Below are 20,946 nucleotides of genomic sequence, written 5' to 3' on the forward strand. Positions count from 1 at the left end.
TTAATGATTTCAACCCAAGTGTATGTAAACTTCTAACTTCAACTGTTTGAGATGAGTAATGCAAGATATGTAAGCATTATTAGGTCAATAAGTTATCATAGAATAGTATAGAATACAGTGTATACACATGAGATGAGTAATGCCAGATATGTGAACATTAAGTGACTAAGATACCGTAGAATACAGTATATACATATGAGATGAGTAATGCCAGATGTAAACATTATTACAGTGACTAGTGTTCCATTCCTTAAAGTGGCCAGTGATTCTATGCCTATAGGCAGCAGCCTCTAATGTGCTAGTGATGGCTGTTTAACAGTCTGATGGCCTTGAGATAGAACTGTTTTTCAGTCTCTTGGTCCCAGCTTTGATTGGTTGCAGTAACAAATTGAGATTTGTCGCTGGCCTACACACAATACCCCATAATGCCAAAGTGGAATTATGTTTTTCGAAATTGTTACAAATTAATTGAAAATGAAAAGCTGAAATGTCTTGAGTCAATAATTATTCATCCCCTTTGTTATGGACAGCCTAGATAAGTTCAGGAGTAAAAATGTCCTTAACAAGTCACATAATAAGTTGCATGGACTCACTCTGTAGTGCAATAATAGTGTTTAACATGATTTTTGAATGACTACCTCATCTCTGTATCTCACACATACAATTACCTGTCAGTCGAGCAGTGAATTTCAAACACAGATTCAACCGCTAAGACCAGGGAGGTTTTCCAATGAATCGCGAAGAAGGGCTACTACTGGTAAGATGGGTACATATTTATTTTGTTGGATGGTGTATCAATTCACCCAGTCACCACAAAGATACAGGAGTCCTTCCTAACTCAGTTGCCGGAGAGGAAGGAAACCGCGCAGGGATTCACCGTGAGGCCAATGGTGACTTTAAAACAGTTACAGAATTGAATGGCTTTGATAGGAGAAATCTGAGGATGGATCAACAACATTGTAGTTACTCCACAATAATAACCTAATTGACATAGTGAAAAACCTGTACAGAATACAAATATTCCAAAACATGCATTCGAAAGTAAAGGCACTAAAGTAAAATTGCAAAAAATGTGGGAAAGCAATTAACTTTTTGTCCTGAATACAAAGTCTTATGCTTGGGGAAAATCCAATACAACACATTACTGAGTACCACTCTCCATATTTTAAAGCATAGTGGTGGCTGCATCATGTTATGGGTATGCTTGTAATCGTTAATAAGGAATGGCAAGTTTTTCAGGATAAAAAAATCTACAGAATGGAGCACATACAAAATCCTAAAGGAAAACTTAGTTCAGTCTGCTTTCCACCAGACACTGGGAGATTAATTCAACTTTCATCAGGACACCTAAAACACAAGGCCAAATCTATACTGAAGTTGCATACCAAGAAGACAGTGACTGAGTTACAGTTTTGACTTAAATCAGCTTGAAAATCTATGGCAAGACTTGAAAATAGTTGTCTAACATGATCAACAACCAATTTGACAGAGCTTGAAGAATTTTGAATAACATAATGGGCAAATACAGTATTGTACAATCCAGGTGTGTAAAGCTCTTAGAGACTTACCCAGAAAGACTCACAGCTGTAATCGCTGCCAAAGGTGATACTAACAGGAATTAACTCAGGGGTGTGAATACTTACAGTATTATGCAAATGAGATATTTCTGTATCTGTGAAAGCATGTTTTGACTTTGTCATTATGGGGTATTGTGTAGATGGGTAAGATTTGTTTGGTTGAATCCATTTTGAATTCAGGCTGTAACACAACAAATGAATACTTCCCGAAGGTACATGTCTCAAAATGTCCCTTGGAATGTAACATGCTAGAGTGCTGTAAGTTACAATACATTACACTGTTTTCACATTAGGCAATACACGTTACTCATTAAGATGTACTGAACATCACATTTCCATCATTGCTGTCCCCTGTGTGATCAAAGGTGTGATCATTGAAGACATCTTTCACAACGTAATCAAATGAAATAAATGAAACAAACAAAGTTTAGCAGGCGCTAGTTTGTATCAAGCCTGTCAAAATCACAGTAAATATCCTCATTGTTCATGTACCTGGGGGGAACCTTTTGGCATGGTGAATCCAATCCTGACATACAGTGCCAGTCAAACGTTTGGGCACACCTACTCATTGCAGGGTTTTTCTTAATTTGTTTAAATTTTCTACATTGTAGAATAGTAGTGAAGACTGCAAAACTATGAATAACACATATGTAATCATGTAGTAACCAAAAAAGTGTTCAACAAATCAAATTATATTTTATATCTGAGATTCTTCAAAGTAGCCATCTTGATGACAGCTTTGCACACTCTTTGCATTTTCTCAACCAGCTTCATGAGTTAGTCACCTGGAATGCGTTTCAATGAAGAGGTGTGCCTTGTTAAAAGATCATTTGTGGAATTAATTAATGTGTTTGAGCCAATCAGTTGTCTTGTGACGAGGTAGGGGTGGTATACAGAAGATAGCCCTATTTGGTGAAAGACCAAGTCCATATTGTGGTAAGAACAGTTCAAATAAGCAAAGAGAAGTGACAGTCCATCATTACATTAAGAAATGAAGGTCAGGCAATCTGTAAAATGTCAAAGACTTTGAAAGTTTCTTCAAGTGCAGTTGGAAAAACCATCAAGCGCTATGATGAAACTGGCTCTCATGAGGACTGCCACAGGAAAGGAAGACCCAGAGTTACCTCTGCTGCAGAGTTCATCAGAGTTAACTGCACCTCAGATTGCAGCCCAAATAAATGCTTCACAGAGTTCAAGTAACAGACACATCTCAACAGCAACTGTTTAGAGGAGACTGCGTGAATCAGGCCTTCGTGGTCGAATTGCTGCAAAGAAACCACTACTAAAGAACACCAATAAGAAGACGAGACTAACTTGGGCCAAGAAATACGAGCAATGGATTTTAGACCAGTGGAAATCTGTCCTTTGGTCTGATGAATCCAAATTTGAGATATTTGGTTCCAACCGCTGTGTCTTTGTGAGACGCAGAGGAGGTGAACAGAGGATCTCCGCATGTGTGGTTCCCACTGTGAAGCATGGAGGAGGAGGTGTGATGGTGTGGGGGTGCTTTGCTGGTGACACTGTCAGTGTTTTATTTAGAATTCAAGGCACACTTAACCAGCATGGCTACCACAGCATTCTGCAGCGATACACCATCCCGTCAGGTTTTCACTTAGTGGGACTATCATTTGTTTTTTCAACAAGACAATGACCCAACACACCTCCAGGCTGTGTAATGGTTATTTGGACCGCAGAGTCCAAATAAGTGCTGAGCATATGTGGGAACTCCTTCAAGACTGTTGGAAAAGCATTCAGGTGAAGCTGGTTGAGAGAATGTCAAAAGTGTGCAAAGCTGTCATCAAGGCAATGGGTGGATACTTTGAAGAATCTCAATTTTATTTTGATTTGTTGAACACTTTTGTGGTTACTACATGATTCCATATGTGCTATTTCATAGTTTTGATGTCTTCACTATTATTCCACAATGTAGAAAATAGTCAAAACAAGGAAAAACCCTTGAATGAGTAGGGTCTTCTTTTAGGGCCTTCCTCTGACACCGCCTGTTGTAGAGGTCCAGGATGGCAGGCAGCTTAGCCCCAGTGATGTACTGTGCCGTACACACTACCCTCTGTAGTGCCTTACGGTCAGAGGCCAAGCAATTGCCATACCAGGCAGTGATGCAACCAATCCTCTCGATGTTGCAGCTGTAGAACCTTTTGAGGATCTCAGGACCCATGCCAAATCTTTTTTGTTTCCTGAGGGGGAGTAGGCTTTGTCGTGCCCTCTTCACGACTGTCTTGGTGTGTTTGGACCATTCTAGTTTTTTGTTGATGTGGACACCAACGAACTTGAAGCTCTCAACCTGCTCCACTACAGCCCCGTCGGTGAGAATGGGGGTGTGCTCGGTCCTCAATTTCCTGTAGTCCACAATCATCTCTATAGTCTTGGTTACGTTGAGGGATAGTTGAGGGATAGGTTGTTATTCTGGCACCACCCGGCCAGGTCTCTGACCTCCTCCCTATAGGCTGTCTCGTCGTTGTCGGTGATCAGGCCTACCACTGTTGTGTCGTCTGCAAACTTAATGATGGTGTTGGAGTTGTGCCTGGCCATGCAGTCATGGGTGAACAGGGAATACAGGAGGGGACTGAGCATGCACCCCTGTGGCGCTCCAGTGTTGAGGATCAGCGTGGCAGATGTGTTGCTGCCTACCCTCAGCACCTGGGGGCGACCCGTCAGAAAGTCCAGGATCCAGTTGCAGAGGGAGGTGTTTGGTCCCAGGATCCTTAGCTTAGTGATGAGCTTTGAGGGCACAATGGTGGTGAACGCTGAGCTGTAGTCAATGAATAGCATTCTCATTCTCTTCCTTTTGTCCAGGTGGGAAAGGGCACTGTGGAGTGCAATAGAGACTGCATCATCTGTGGATCTGTTTGGGCGGTATGCAAATTGGAGTGGGTCTAGGGTTTCTGGGACAATGGTGTTGATATGAGCCATTACCAGCCTTTCAAAGTACTTCATGGCTACAGATGTGAGTGCTACGGGTCTGTAGTCATTTAGGCAGGTTACCTTTGTGTTCTTGGGCACAGGGACTATAGTGGTCTGCTTGCAACATGTTGGTATTACAGACTCAATCAGGGACATGTTGAAAATGTCAGTGAAGACACCTGCCAGTTGGTCAGCACATGCCTGGAGCACACGTCTTTTTGATGATCTGTTTTGAATTTTGTACTAAGAGTTGTGAAAATGTACCACATACTTGCACCAAAGTGATTTTTTTTTAAACACCAGGTGCACGGCGTTTCCTCCAACACATTGGTGCGGCTGGCTTCCGGGTTAGATGCGCGATGTGTTAAGAAGCAGTGCGGCTTGATTGGGTTGTGTATCGGAGGACGCATGACTTTCAACCTTCGTCTCTCCTGAGCACGTACAGGAGTTGTAGCAATGAGACAAGATAGTAACTACTAACAATTGGATACTACGAAAAAGGGGGTAAAATAAATCAAATAAATGTAAAGAACAACTTAAAAACATTTACGATTTGTGGATTTATGTAAATAAAGTCAGTGGGTTCAGAAGGGATTAGGACTAAAATCTCACAGCTGCACTTCTAGTCTATAAGGCTATTGGTTTAAATCCAGACTGGATTTCTGGAAAGTAAAACTCTTGGACTGTCAGTCAGAACAGAAGAGCCTGACTCCCCGTACCTGCTTCGTCTCTCCAGCATCATCCCATGTGACAGAATTCAGAAGCCATCACACGAAGCATCGCTTGGCGTTCCGGTTGGTGTGGTGGCATCGGCTCTGGGTCGCCACCGATGGAAACGGGGGTGCCTAGCCAGCTCGTCGGGCTTCCACACCCTAGCTGGCGCGAGAGGTTAGGGAAACTGGTCAGAATTAAAGGAATGATGGATGGCGCTAAATACAGGGAAAATATTGAGGGAAACCTGTTTTCAGTTTTCCAAAGATTTGAGACTGGGATGGAGGTTCACCTTCCAGCAGGACAATCACCCTAAGCATACTACTAAAGCAACACTCGAGTGGTTTAAGGGGAAAGATTTAAATGTCTAGGAATGGCCTAGTCAAAGCCCCGACCTCAATCCAATTGAGAATCTGTGGTATGACTTCAAGATTTCTATACATTAGCGGAACCCATCCAACTTGAAGGAGCTGGAGTAGTTTTGCCTTGAAGAATGGGCAAAAATTGCAGTGGCTAGATGTGCCAAGCTTATAGAGACATACCCCAAGAGACTTGCAGCTGTAATAGCTGCAAAAGGTGGCTCTACAAACTATTGACTTTGGGGGGGGTGAATAGTTAAGCATGCTCAAGTTCTGTTTTTTTTGTCTTATTTCTTGTTTGTTTCACAGTAAAATATATTTTGCATCTTCAAAGTGGTAGACATGTTGTTTAAATCAAATGATACAAACCCCCCCCCCCCCCCAAAAAAAAATATATATATATATTATTATTTTTTTAATTCCAGGCTGTAAGGCAACAAAATAGGAAAAATGCCAAAGTGGGTGAAAAAAAAATCAAAAAACATAATTCCACTTTGACATTATAGGGTATTTTGTGTGGGCCAGTGAAGGAAAAAGTGAATCCGTTTGAAATTCCGTCTATAACACAACAAATGTGGACTAAGTGGAGGGATGTGAATACTTTCTGAAGGCTCTGCATTATGATGCATCAGATGAAGCAGTTCTTCATTCTTGAAAGGGTAATGTTAGAAAATGCATCCGATTTTGGATCATTTTTTGAGATACTGAAACCTATAAAATAGTAATCAGAATATCTATTTAATTTATAGCTTTCACCAAATTCAAGCTCTATGTTAAATGTGTAATGTTCCATGAGGACTTGGTCTGTAGTGACACTGTACAAAACCTACTATATTTGCTGGCAGTGGAGTAGAGGAAATGGGATGGGCTTTAAAGAACAGGGAGAGAAAGCACTGAAAGGTTGGTCAGTTGGATTCTGTCTTTCTCTGTCTCTGTCAGTCTCTCTCTTTCTCTCACCCTCTCTCTCTCTGTCAGTCTCTCTCTCTGTCAGTCTGTCTCCCCCTCTCCCTCCCTCTCTTTCTCTCTCTCTCTCTATCTCTCTGTCAGTCTCTCTCTCTCTCTCTCTCTCTCTCACTCTCTATGTCAGTCTGTCTCCCCCTCTCCCTCTCTCTCTCACTCTCTCTCTTTCTCTCTCTTTCTCTCTCTCTCTCTGTCAGTCTGTCTCCCCCTCTCCTCTCTCTGTCAGTCTCTCTCTCTCTCTCTCTCTCTCTCTCTCTCTCTCTCTCTCTCTCTCTCTCTCTCTCTCTGTCAGTCTCTCTCTCTCTCACTCTCTCTGTCAGTCTGTCTCCCCCTCTCTGTCAGTCTGTCTCCCCCTCCCCTCTCCCTCTCTCTCTCTCTCTCTCTCTCTCTCTCTCTCTCTCTCTCTCTCTCTCTCTCTCTCTCTCTCTTTGGAAACACAGGGCCACACTACGTGTAAACAGTCTCTTATATAAGCGTCTCTATGGGGTCATGAATAGAGAGGTCTGTTGTGTTTTTGTGTTTCTCTGTTTTGTTGCTTGGTGCCGTTAGTTGTGCTTCAGTAGTTTAAAGCATAGTATTTTTGGAATAACAGAGTGCCGTCTTTAATAAACTGATTGGAGAGCAGCTCTTCTTACCACAGTAGTAACCATCTGAATCCGTGTTGAACGGCAGAGCTGACCTGTGTCACACCAGGAAGTAAACACACACATTAGAAGATGTTAGAGTGGGCCAGACCCCTGAAGAGGCAGGAAGAGGAAGGGGAGGGAGAGCTGCTAGCTGTTCTGACCGCCCTGGAATGGGATTGGAAAGGCCAGCAGAATGTCATGCTTCGTACTGTTCTAGGACTAACACACACTAAGATACACATTTACACGGTTCCCCATTTAGAACTCAGAATGTCATGCTTCGTACTGTTCTAGGACTAACACACACTAAGACACACATTTACACGGTTCCCCATTTATGACATCCGTTAATGTTTTCATAAATACTGAACACGCCCGGGGTTTTTATGTGACCTGCATTTGACCTTAGATGGGAATCTATTACCTTTTTATTTTGGTGTGACTGGAAGAGGGATGTAAATGTTTTCTGTGAAACATTGATGATGGTGTCCTCTCTGAACATCCATTCTATCACCCGTCTCTGAGAAAACATGGACCAACACGGACCATTCTAACACCGTCTCCCTTCCCCAGAGTTCCCACCTGGCCCTAATAGACACTCTGATGATGGCGTACACAGTGGAGATGGTGAGTGTGGAGCGGGTGATGGCCTGCGTCCACCGCTTCTCCTCCCCTCCCAATGACCTCTCCTCCCACCCCGACGTCAGGGACCTGCCCTACGACACAGAGGACGCAGTCACCACCTGGATCAACAAGGTAGGGTACACACACGCTCGCACACACGCACACACACACACACACACACACACACACACACCATTAGTATTGATGCTAATGTTGTTAGCGTACCTCCCGTCGGCATCCTAGTAATGTCCCAGCATCCTACATCCTAAAGAGTACACACTCTGGCTCCGTGTTGTCGGCTACCATCTGAGCTTGTTGACAACATTCCTCCCTGCTGCGAGCCCAAGGCCAGACTGATACACACATGCAGACACGCATGTACACACACGTATGCTTCACACACAGATTCACACGCTTACAAATATAGTCACGGAAAAATGCACACTCATGCAGACATATGAGGATGGACGAACACACATATTGACATGAATACACATGCCCACAGATGTGGGATCTTAATTTGACTAGTTTCCTCTCAGGAGTAAGATTTAATTATTTAAAAAATATATATATATTTTTTTTTTACCGGAAATGTGTTTTGATAGGCTACCGTAGGCGACAGTTTAGGTGTCAGATCGAGTGAGAGTGAGAACTATTTTATTTCCCTCATGAAGTTTGGTTTATGTTTGTTGTACATGTACAACTTCACAACAAGGCTTAGAGCTTGAGCTCATCGTTTATGAAGTTATGAGTGGTTGCAATGTTTTCATGGGCTGAATGATGGAAGTCATAGGACTGTTTTTTAAAAACTACATTATGGTCAATTTAATCTTGCCACCAAGAATATTTAGTCTGTCACGAGAGACTGTAGTCGGTCTCTTTCTTTCTCACTTGCACACACAAAAACAAAACATCTGCATTCATTCCCCCTTATTCATTATTGGTAATGTGACCTTCATTAATATCCATTCTCTTTCTCCAATCTCTCTCTCTCTCTCTCTCTCTCTCTCTCTCTCTCTCTCTCTCTCTCTCTCTCTCTCTCTCTCTCTCTCTCACTCTCTCACTCTCATTAGGTGAATGAGCACCTCAGGGAGATTCTGGTGGAGGAGCAGAGGTTGAGAGAGAGCTCCTGCCCTGAGAGCACAGCTACTGCATCACAGAGGGTGAGTACTGACAAGCACACACACACACTGACACACACGCTCTGACTTCTCTCCCTCGTTGCCCTCTGTTGACATGGTCTGATATAACAGTCTGGACAGGGTCTCCCAGGCCCAACAGCAAGGGTCCCTCTCCAACCTCTCCAACTCCACAAGTACGAACTGAACATACAGATGCAGAATATTGTTATCTTTCCGTCTCTCTCTTGCTTTCTCTCTCTCTCTCGCTCTTGCCACTTTCACTCCTCTCTTTCTCGCTCTCGTTTTCTCTTTGACACAAACAAACACACACACATTTCCCCTGCTAACAGAAGAACAGATGAGCTCAGTGTCATGTCAGCTGTATAGAGATATTGGCAAGAGACTCTGCTGCACAACTATTAGAGAGAGAGAGAGAGAGAGAGAGAGAGAGAGAGAGAGAGAGAGAGAGAGAGAGAGAGAGAGAGAGAGAGAGAGAGAGAGAGAGAGAGAGAGAGAGAGAGAGAGAGAGAGAGAGAGAGAGAGAGAGAGAGAGAGAGAGAGAGAGAGAGAGAGAGGAGCAGAGACCCACACAACACAGAGCAAGCAAGAAAGAGAAAGGGGAGAGAGAGAGAGAGCAAAATATAGGGCAACAAATAGTGGGATAGGGGAAAAAAGTGGAACAGAGCAAGACTGGGGGCAAGACCGAGAGAGCATCAGACAGAGAGAAAGACAGAGAGAGCATCAGACAGACAGATAGAAAGACAGAGAGAGCACCAGACAGACGGAGAGAAAGACAGAGAGAGCATCAGACAGACAGAGAGAAAGACAGAGAGAGCATCAGGCAGACAGAGAGAAAGACAGAGAGAGCATCAGACAGACAGAGAGAGCATCAGACAGACAGAGAGAGCATCAGACAGACAGAAAGACAGAGAGAGCATCAGACAGACAGAGAGAAAGACAGAGAGAGCATCAGACAGACAGAGAGAAAGACAGAGAGAGCATCAGACAGACAGAGAGAAAGACAGAGAGAGCATCAGACAGACAGAGAGAAAGACAGAGAGAGCATCAGACAGACAGAGAGAAAGACAGAGAGAGCATCAGACAGACAGAGAGAAAGACAGAGAGCATCAGACAGACAGAGAGAAAGACAGAGAGAGCATCAGACAGACAGAGAGAAAGACAGAGAGAGGGCAACAGAGATCGAGTGGGACAGACTGCACTGAAGGGACATTAGTTATGTAAGGCCTATGTGACATTCTGAGTCATCCCTCTGGTCTACTGCTGACAGTACAAAGAGACACGAGAGTCCTCATCTCACCCACAGTGACCTGTGTCAAGTCACGACCCTGTCTGAGAGGTCAAAGATCAAACCTAAAATGCTCTTTAGTGGCCAGATCAAATCTCCTCATTGAAAAACAGTCAACTCACTGTGATAACAAAGAATATAATCACAAAAAAGGTGGTAACCCAGCTAGCACGTTTCCTGATTAGAAATGCGGTATTTAAAAAATACCGCATTCATTAACATCAGGTAGGGCCAATTAGGGGGCGCAGCCAACACACCTGAACACACTTAACAAGAGTGTGTTCAAGATGCTGAGAACGGAATGTATCTGTTTTAAATAACTTTCTTGGAGCATTCTTCGAATGTTACTAAAAGTAACAAAAAAAAGTTTTCATGTTTTGAGAACGAAATGTTTTAAATGTTTTAAATTTTAAAAAAATAAACATTCTCTGAACTTAAATGTTCTTGTGTTTTTTATGGAAAATGTTCCTAATATTCTCGGAACAATTTGAGAACATTAAATAAAACCAAGAGGAAACCTGTACAAAAGGTTATGGTGAAGTACTGAAATGTACTTCACCATAACAAAATGTAATTTAAATGTAACTATGTTTTAACTTTTAGTAAACATTCTTTTAAAAGAATGAAATACCAAGAAAAGTATGTTTTTTTGTTAAGTTCCTTAAATGTGTTGAGAATGTTCCAAAGCCAAACCCCGATCAGTTCATTAAGAGTTGCCTGTTTGTTCGTTCTCCTGCCAACCCCCAAAAAAACCTAATGTGAAAAAGTTGGTTTTCAGTCCGGGCCTGATATTCTAAGAGTTGATTTGGGCTGGGTCGGCCCGGGCTTATGGTTTGCGCAACATTGCAACCTACGTTTGAGATCACCGCCTGGCCGTGGCTGTGTGAGAAGCGAGCCTGTATCTCTGAATGAGAACGAGATTCACTTTATACGATCTCTCTCCCTCTCTCTGCTCTGATAGACGAGTCTACAACTCTCATCTCTCCAGCGTTGGTCATTTATTTCCTTATAGAATCAGAGCTTCAGCACCCCTGATAAATTGAAATGAATTTTCTAAAGTTATAGAATAACTACTGTCTGGTCAGAAAGAAATGAAGTAATTCAGAATAGCCTACTACACCATGAGAAGGCCTGTAATTTAGCCACAGAGGATCAAAAATGTATATTTTCTAAAGCCTGGCTGTGGATTGTGTGCAGCCCAATAACAAGGCATGGCCTACAGTTCGGAACACACTGCAAATCTGTCAGTAAACAGCATGCAGACAAAACAGGCCTTTCCCAATATTTCAGATACAATTGCGAGAAAAAACACAGGTTGGAAAGCAAATAGCTCCTGCTGAAAAGTGAAGACTAATCTGTCTGCTACCAAAATATTTGATCAACTTCCAAATATTGTTTTACAATGTAAAACAAGCGAAAGATAGGCTTTTGGCACGAACGCCATAGGCCATCACCGGCGAGTGATCTGCGCATCATTGGGTGAGTCAGTGAAACTGTAAAGCATTTGTAGGACTATAACTTCCTCCTCATATTGCAGCCTACAAAATGTGTCTCCACAAAATGTGTCTCCACAAGACACGGCCGTTTTATTGATCTCAGATGTTCAGTTTGTCAGTGTCATAGTAGCCTGTCATTTCCATCATTCTGGGCGGTATAAAAGATTCTGCCAAAGTCTCCAGTCATGTGAAATGACGCAAAACTGCATGAAATGCGTTTATAAAAGGACACATTTCCCCTGACCCTGGGCTATTAACAATGGTCCCCATGTGTGCAAGTTCTGGAAGCGCCTCTTACTGCTCTATGCAAATGCATGATATGCATGCAGTGCTTTATTATAAAGGGGATTTTTCTTTTATGCGTTCCGGTCACCCCCTCTGGCACTCACTTTTTGTTCTGGCACCTCCCGAATTTACAACTGAACCACGGCTCACACCAAGCTCAACATATGGTTCTCAGAACTTTTTCCCTGTAAAAAAATCATTTGACTTACCTGGCTAAATAAAGGGTGAACAAACAATACATTTCCTTTGATTGTTTCCTTTGGCAAATGTTGTAAGCATCTTGTGATCAGAGCTTAACTCCGCCGCACAATTACATCAGGAGCTAAATCACATCAGACGACCTTTTATCAAAAAGTTACTACTGTGCCTATGATATAATAAGAGATAGATCGTATCACACACACACACACACACACACACACACACACACACACACACACACACACACACACACACACACACACACACACACACACACACACACACACACACACACACACGCACACACGCACACACACACCGATACCTTCCGTCCCACACATACTACCCTTTTCAAAGTAAAAAATGAAGGGAGGCCTTGACGTGCTTGTTAGCCTCAGCCAGAGAAGAACTGTATGCTCCTAATAAACTGCTGGAGCACATGCTCTGTCAGAACCAACTCTCTCTATCACTGCCTTTATCAGGGTCAACACAGACAGGGCTGTCTGTTCACTGAACAGACCACACTGTAAAGAGGGGCTAGGTTCCAAATGACACCCTTTTTTACCTACATAGAGTACTACTTTTGACCTGAGCCTTTATGAGCCCTGGTCAAAAGTAGTGCAATAGATAGGGAATAGGGTGCCGTTTGGGAAGCGGACGAGGGCGTCGATTTAGTGTCACAGCTTGAATACAGACAACAATCCCTTTCTCAGACGAAAGCCTCAGACCGTCTCAATTTAAGGGCCGTGTGTGTGTGACTGTGAAGAGTCTTTGAACTTGATCTGATGACAGAGAGTGTGTTGTGAAGTGTTTGGGGGGTGGGTTCTTTCAGTTGTGAAAGGAGACACTCACAGTAGCTGCTGGGTAATTTGATATTGAGTAGGATGCATAGGGAGTCTATCAGCTGCAGCTCCATACCTCCCGTTGGTCTGGATGGAGAAGAGTCACTGTGACCACTGTGGGAAGTTAATTGACACGTGAACCAATGATTTAAATCAAATAAAAAAGTCAAAAAGACATAAACATGTCCCACAGGATGATGTGTGTGGATACAGTAGACCTGAGCCTTCCTAGGCCTAATGACTTTCCCCTCTCTTCCTCTTGTTGGCATCGTGTCCATTGTTATCTCAAGGCTCCAGACAAATGGTATTGGAGACTGGTACCTGTAAGTCCATCTATCAGCCTCTCCCTCTCCCCCATACCTTACCACTACCCTAACCCACGTGCAGCCCCTAACCCACCCCTACCCTCCAATGATGCTCCGCCCTGCTCCTTCCCTCTTACCTCCCATGTTGTGTGTTAGACCGGCTGTAAAACGTCTGTATATAGATGCTCATACTGCACCTCAATGCTAGTACAGTGCAAGCATACGTAAACAACCCACTATATCACACAAAATGCTGAATCACACACCAGACAAAACGCAACTTAAGCTCTCCTCTCTCTGTTTGAAAAATGGGACCTCTCTTTCTTCTAGTAAAGTAGAGGATGCCCGGCCTGTTCCTTTTATGAAAGGTGAGACTGGGAGCAGAGAGGGGAACCAGTTGTTGTACTGGTGTGGCACCAGTGTGTTTTATAGGCTCTGAGAGAAACAAATCTACAACTATAACGTATTCCCTCTGTCAGAACAGCTTATTAAACTGTAAATCATCACCCTGCCCGTATCCTTACCAAAATCATTAAGGGAGAAAACACAAAGTGACCCTGGATCAGATCAGCGAACCTAATCTTACCTCCATCCAGTCAACACTGCAGGACACCATAGCACAGGAGATTTATATTGGTTGGATACTGTAGCACAGGAGATTTATCTGGTCGTAACAGTTCATGTAGGAACATGAGACTAGTGTAAATCACTAGATGATATAGGGACATTCAGACTCAGTCACACCTTAGTGTAATTACGGTACACAAACTCCAAACCCAGTGGAAGTGTAGCCTTGGGGCCGACTGTTTCTTTGCATTCGACAACGATACAGGATCTTTACCGTAGAGGACAATGTCAGCCTCTCCCTCTCCCCTATAAAGATGGCGTTGGTCGATCTGTCAAAGTCTCCACAGTCTGTTTTCTTTGCATGCAGCGACACCCCACTACCTGTTTAGTTGAGTCTGAACCCTCCAATGCTTGAATAACCCCAGACTAAACTTGTGTGTGTGTGTGTGTGTGTGTGTGTGTGTGTGTGTGTGTGTGTGTGTGTGTGTGTGTGTGTGTGTGTGTGTGTGTGTGTGTGTGTGTGTGTGTGTGTGTGTGTGTGTGTGTGTGTGTGTGTGTGTGTGTGTGTGTGTGTGTGTGTGTGTGTGTGTGTGTGTGTGAGAGAGAGAGGGCGTGACTGTGCATCTATGCAAAGACAAAGACCGCTTGTGTACATTTGTGTGTGAGGAGCCCATGTATACATCCCCATACATCCCTCTCCTCGCTCTGATTGCATAGATTAACTGTATATCACTGAGCTGTAATCTCTCTCTGTTGTTGCCATGGCTGCAGGCGCGCTATAGGAGGGAGCATGAGAAGCAGAGGTCAGCTCCCTCCCTCCCCCTGGTGGACAATCTGCTAAAGGACAACACAGACGGTTGTGCCCTGGCTGCACTCGTCCACTTCTACTGCCCAACGTCTGTCAGACTGGAAGGTACCACTTCATACCTGTAGCCTTCTCTGGTTGGCCTACTTTATACTAATAGTTTGCAGTAACAGCATCTGTTATAGCTCACACTCACTCAGAATGGTAAGTACATTAGGCTGCCGTTACACAAGGGATTGACCAGAATCTGATGAGCATAGGGGCATTCATTCACAGCAAACTATATATTTTCTAGAAACATGGTAGCTACATTATGCATAAGTATTACAGAGGGACTCTTTGGGCACAGAATCATCCTCGGGCTCAACAAATGATTGTAAATGGAAACAATGACCAGTAGTATCAACAGCTATATTGTTTTAACCATTAGACATGCAGTACCAGTCCAACGTTTGGACACACCTACTTATTGCAGGGTTTTCCTTTATTTTTTACTATTTTCTACCTGGTATGATAATAGTGAAGACATCAAAACTATGAAATTATACATATGGAATCATGAAGTAACCAAAAAAGTGTTGATGACAGATTTACACACTCTTGGCATTCTCTCAACCAGCTTTGTGAGGTAGTCACCGGGAATGCATTTCAATTAACAGGTGTCCCTTGTTAAAAGTTCATTTGTGAAATTTCTTTGAGCCAATCAGTTGTGTTGTGACAAGGTAGGGTTGGTATACAGAAGATAGCCCTATTTGGTAAAATACCAAGTCCATATTATGGCAAGAACAGCTCAAATAAGCAAAGAGAAATGACAGTCTATCATTACTTTAAGACATGAAGGTCAGTCATTGCGAAAAATTTCAAGAACTTTGAATGTTTCTTCAAGTGCAGTCGCAAAAACCATCAAGCGCTATGATGAAACTGGTTCTCATGAGGACCGCCACAGGAAAGGAATACCCAGAGTTACCTCTGCTGCAGAGGATAAGTTCATTAGAGTTACCAAATTGCAGCCAAAATAAATTCTTCACAGAGTTCAATTAACAGGCTGCATCACACCCGGCCGTGATTGGGAGTCCCATAGGGTGGCGCACAATTGGCCCAGTGTCGTCCGGGTTTGGCCGGGGTAGGCTGTCATTGTAAATAAGAATTTGTTCTTAACTGACTTGCCTAGTTAAATAAAGGTAACCCCCCCCTCCCCCCCAAAAAACAGACATCTCAACATCAACTGTTCAGAGGAGACTGCGTGAATCAGGCCTCTTACACCAGGAATGCACAATCCCTCCATCGGTGCTCAGACTGTCCGCAATAGGCTGAGAGAGGCTGGACTGAGGGCTTGTAGGCCTGTTGTAAGGCAGGTCCTCGCCAGACATCAATGGCAACAACACTGCTTATGGGCACAAACCCACCGTCGCTGGACCAGACAGGACTGGCAAAAAGTGCTCTTCACTGACGAGTCACAGTTTTGTCTCACCAGGGGTGATGTTCGGATTCGCGTTTATCGTCAAAGGAATGAGCGTTACACCGAGGCCTGTACTCTGGATTGGGATCGATTTGGAGGTGGAGGGTCTGTCATGATCTGGGGCGGTGTGTCACAGCATGATAGGATTGAGCTTGTTGTCATTGCAGGCAGTCTCAACGCTGTGCGTTACAGGGAAGACATCCTCCTCCCTCATGTGGTACCCTTCCTGCAGACTCATCCTGACATGACCCTCAAGCATGACGATGCCACCAGCCATACTGCTCGTTCTGTGCATGATTTTATTTAAGACAGGAATGTCAGTGTTCTGCCATGGCCAGCGAAGAGCCCGGATCTCAATCCCATTGAGCATGTCTGTGACCTGTTGGATCGGAGGGTGAGGGCTAGGGCCATTCTCCCCAGAAATGTCCGGGAACTTGCAGGTGCCTTGGTGGAAGAGTGGGGTAACATCTATCAGCAAGAACTGGCAAATCTGGTGCAGTCCATGAGGAGAAGATGCACTGCAGTACTTAATGCAGCTGGTGGCCACACCAGATACTGACAGTTACTTTTGATTTTGACCCCGCATTATTCCATTTCTGTTAGTCACATGTCTGTGGAACTTGTTCAGTTTATGTCTCAGTTGTTGAATCTTGTTATGTTCATACAAATATGGACACATGTTAAGTTTGCTGAAAATAAACGCAGTTGACAGTGAGAGGACGTTTCTTTTTTTGCTGAGTTTATAAATATATGGATGAGCAATGTTAGAGCGGCATAGACTAAGGTACAGTAAAATGGTATAGAATACAGTATATACATATGAGATAATAATGGATGATAGTGGGGTGAACATCTATTTGGCCTTCCTGTGACATCGGGTGCTGTAGGTGACCTGGAGAGCAGATAGTTTGCCCCCGGTGATGCGTTGTGCAGACTGCACCACCCTCTGGTGAGCCCTGCGGTTGTGGGTGGTGCAGTTGCCGTACCATTTGCGGTACCAGGCTGTTTGTGTGGGTTTTAGGTGACAAGCCAAATTTCTTCAGCCTCCATTTCAGTTTCTCGGTGATGTGTACGCCTAGGAACTTAAAACTTTCCACCTTCTCCACCGCTGTCCCGTCGATGTGGATAGGGGGTGCTCCCTCTGCTGAAGTCCACGATAATCTCCTTTGTTTAGTTGACGTTGAGTGTGAGGTTATTTTCCTGGGACCACACTCCCAGAGCTCTCACCTCCTCCCTGTAGGCCGTCTCATCGTTGTTGGTAATCAAGCCTACTACTTTGTCGTCTGCAAAGGGTGGCTACTTTGAAGAATCTAAATCTAAATGAATGTAAATGTGTTCATTTGTTTAACACTTTTTTGGTTATTACATGATTCCATATGTGTTATTTCATAGTTTTGATGTCTTCACTGTTCAAACTTTTGACTGGTACTGTACATACAACTGAACAGTGATTTTTCCGACAGTTTGACCTCCCGATCCGTTCCGAGACAATGACCCCTGACCCTGATATGACTCCAACTGACAGGAATACCCCTTATCACCATGACTGCAGTCTATCAGACTAGCTTAGACTAGCTACAACACAGAATAGTTAACACACACAAATGAGCAAGAGTGTTCATCAGTTTCTTGATGACTGCACAGTCTCTTGTGTAGACTGGATGAATCTCTGTGCGTCCCAAATGGCACCCTATTCCCTTTATAGTGCACTACGTTTGACTGGGGCGCACACACACACACACACACACACACACACACACACACACACACACACACACACACACACACACACACACACACACACACACACACACACACACACATACAGAGAGAGAATAGCTTATCCACTATCCTGCCCAGTAGATATGATGTGAAAAAATGCTGTTGGGAAGAAGATTATCCCCTAGTGATGAAGTTGATGTTTACCATTTCATCAATACTGTCAAAAGGGTCCATAAGGTTCAGGTTTATTCCATGACACATGTTATTCAATGGTAATGGTGTCAATAGAAGACGCCAAGTGTAGTGGGTTTTGAATCCTGCTGGGGCTACCCATACGTACAAAAATATGTGTAAGTCTCTTTGGATAAAAGTGTCTGCTAAATATTATTATTAAAGGATTAAACCTGAGGGATTTCCATAACATGAGAGGGAGAAGGAGTCTGTTGAGACAGTACCCAGTGATCCAGCCTCCACCCACTGTTCTAAAAATGCCCCAGGGCCAGGCGAAGATGTGATTGGTCAGTAATGTGACAGCAGCACAGTCCTTTAGACAGAGGACAACCGTTGACTGTTATTTTTTAAACATAAACATTGCCACTCCCCTTCTGTGAGTGCCTAGTCATATATGGATGTCTGTGTGTGCTAGAATGAGATACTGTAAAGAAGGATTGGATAGTGAGGGAATATTCTAGAACACAGCCATTTTTAACAGTACATGTGACCCAGCTGTGACAATCGTTTCATTCAGTTCCATTTCAATGAAAGCTCCATTTGGCTCCCATTGTGGAAATGCTGTACTTCCTGAAGAATCTGGTAGACTGATGACATCACTGTCCAATCCTTCTTCAGCTCCTTCTAGTCTGCGTGGGCTCTCCCCATCATGACATCACCATCCCTGTTATTCTGTGTACTCTCCCCTGCCTTCCAACCTTGCCTCCTCAGACCATTATTCTGGCTAAACACTACAAATAATACTACGTATTTTATAAAAGGAACATTTATAATAAAATAACAATCATAAAAATAAATAAAAGGTCTGACCAGTGCACTTGTCAATTGCATAAAAAACAGAAAAGCCATTGATGCACAGCTGAAGCTTTTCAAATCCATGCGAATCCAACCCCTGAAGATGGAAACACTAACCCCGCCCCTATGCTCTCTCCTCTCCCCGCCCCTCCAGATATCTGTCTGAAGGAGACCATGTCGCTGGCTGACAGTCTGTACAACCTGCAGCTGGTGCAGGAGTTCGGTAGGGACAACCTCAACCACTGCTGCCACTTCTCCCTGGAGGACATGCTCTATGCCCACTCTTCCATCAAGGTAGGACCATGGGGAACAGAGGGGGGACTGGGGGGGGACAGGGTAGGGGCATGGGGGAATAGGAAGGGAGGGAGGCTGTGGGCGACGAGGGAAGAGGTCTGGGAGGACATGGAGGCTGTGTGGGACAGCGGTCTGGGGGACAGGAGGGGAGGCTGGGGGGGACATGGAAATGGGGTGTTGACTATGGAGGTAGAATATACATTTGAAGTCGGAAGTTTACATACACTTAGGTTGGAGTCATTAAAACTAATTTTTCAACCACTCCATAAATGTCTTGTTAACAAACTATAGTTTTGGCAGTTAGGACATCTACTTTGTGCATGAGATAAGTCATTTTTTTCCAACAATTGTTGACAGACAAATTATTACACTTATAATTCACTGTATCACAATTCCAGTGGGTCAGACGTTTACATCCACTAAGTTGACTGTGCCTTTAAACAGCTTGGAAATTTCAGATAGACTAATTGGCATCATTTGAGTCGATTGGAGGTGCACCTCTGGATGTATTTCAAGGCCGACCTTCAACCTCAGTGCCTCCTTGCTTGACATCATCGGAAAATCAAAAGAAATCATCCAAGACCTCCACAAGTCTGGTTCATCCTTGGGAGCAATTTCCAAACTGAAAAACAATAGTATGCACGTATAAACACCATGGGACCACGCAGCCGTCATACCGCTCAGGAAGGAGACTCGTTCTGTCTCCTAGAGAAAAGTGCAAATCAATCCCAGAACAACAGCAACGGACCTTGTGAAGATGCTGGAGGAAACAGGTACAAAAGTATCTATATCCACAGTAAAACGAGTCCTATATCGACAACCTGAAAGGTAGCACAGCAAGGAAGAAGCCACTGCTCCAAAACCGCCATAAAAAAAGCCAGACTACGGTTTGAAACTGCACATGGGGACAAAGATTGTACTTTTTGGAGAAATGTCCTCTAGTCTGATGAAACAAAAATAGAACTGCTTGGCCATAATGACCATCGTTATGTTTGGAGGAAAAAGGGGGAGGCTTGCAAACCGAAGAACACCATCCCAACCGTGAAGCACGGAGGTGGAAGCATCATGTTGTGGGGGTGCTTTGCTGCAGGAGGGACTGGTGCACTTCACAAAATAGATGGCATCATGAGAGCGAAAAATAATGTGGATATATTGAAGCAACATCTCAAGACATCAGTCAGGAAGTTAAAGCTTGGTCGCAAATGGTTCTTCCAAATGGACAATGACCCCAAGCATACTTCCAAAGTTGTGGCAAAATGGCTTAAGGACAACAAAGTCAAAGCATTGGAGTGACCATCACAAAGCCCTGACCTCAATCCTATAGTACATTTGTGGGCAGAACTGAAAAAGTGTGTGCGAGCAAGGAGGCCTACAAAAATGACTGTTACACCAGCTCTGTCAGGAGGAATGGGACAAAATTCACCCAACTTATTGTGGGAAGCTTGTGGAAGGCTACCCGAAACGTTTGACCCAAGTTAAACAATTTAAATGCAATGCTGCCAAATACGAATTGAGTGTATAAAACATTCTGAACCACTGGGAATGTGATGAAAGAAATACAATCTGAAATAAATCATTCTCTCTACTATTATTCTGACATTTCACATTCCTAAAAAAAAGTGATGATCTTAACTGACAGGGAATTTTTGCTAGGATTAAATGTTGACTCCAATGCTTCCCACAGTTGTATCAAGTTGACGAGCTGTCGTTTGGTTGGTGGACCATTCTTGATACACAC

At 43.7% G+C, this 20,946-nt stretch overlaps 1 protein-coding gene across 5 annotated transcripts in view; it reads left to right on the top strand.

Annotated features, from left to right (window-relative positions):
- Positions 1 to 20,946, top strand: part of LOC124041659 (calmodulin-regulated spectrin-associated protein 2-like) — a 69,763-nt gene that overhangs the window by 29,581 nt on the left and 19,236 nt on the right. For 4 of the 5 annotated variants that reach the window (XM_046359489.1, XM_046359491.1, XM_046359490.1 and 1 more), the window contains 5 exons: positions 7,729 to 7,911; positions 8,853 to 8,942; positions 13,321 to 13,353; positions 14,674 to 14,815; positions 19,069 to 19,208. In XM_046359489.1, coding sequence (XP_046215445.1) covers positions 7,729 to 7,911; positions 8,853 to 8,942; positions 13,321 to 13,353; positions 14,674 to 14,815; positions 19,069 to 19,208 — 588 coding nt within the window. The remainder of the gene's footprint in view (positions 1 to 7,728; positions 7,912 to 8,852; positions 8,943 to 13,320; positions 13,354 to 14,673; positions 14,816 to 19,068; positions 19,209 to 20,946) is intronic. The other variant, XM_046359493.1, reaches the window with a different exon arrangement.

This window comes from Oncorhynchus gorbuscha, linkage group LG08, assembly GCF_021184085.1.
Source record: "Oncorhynchus gorbuscha isolate QuinsamMale2020 ecotype Even-year linkage group LG08, OgorEven_v1.0, whole genome shotgun sequence".
Lineage (NCBI taxonomy): Eukaryota > Metazoa > Chordata > Actinopteri > Salmoniformes > Salmonidae > Oncorhynchus > Oncorhynchus gorbuscha.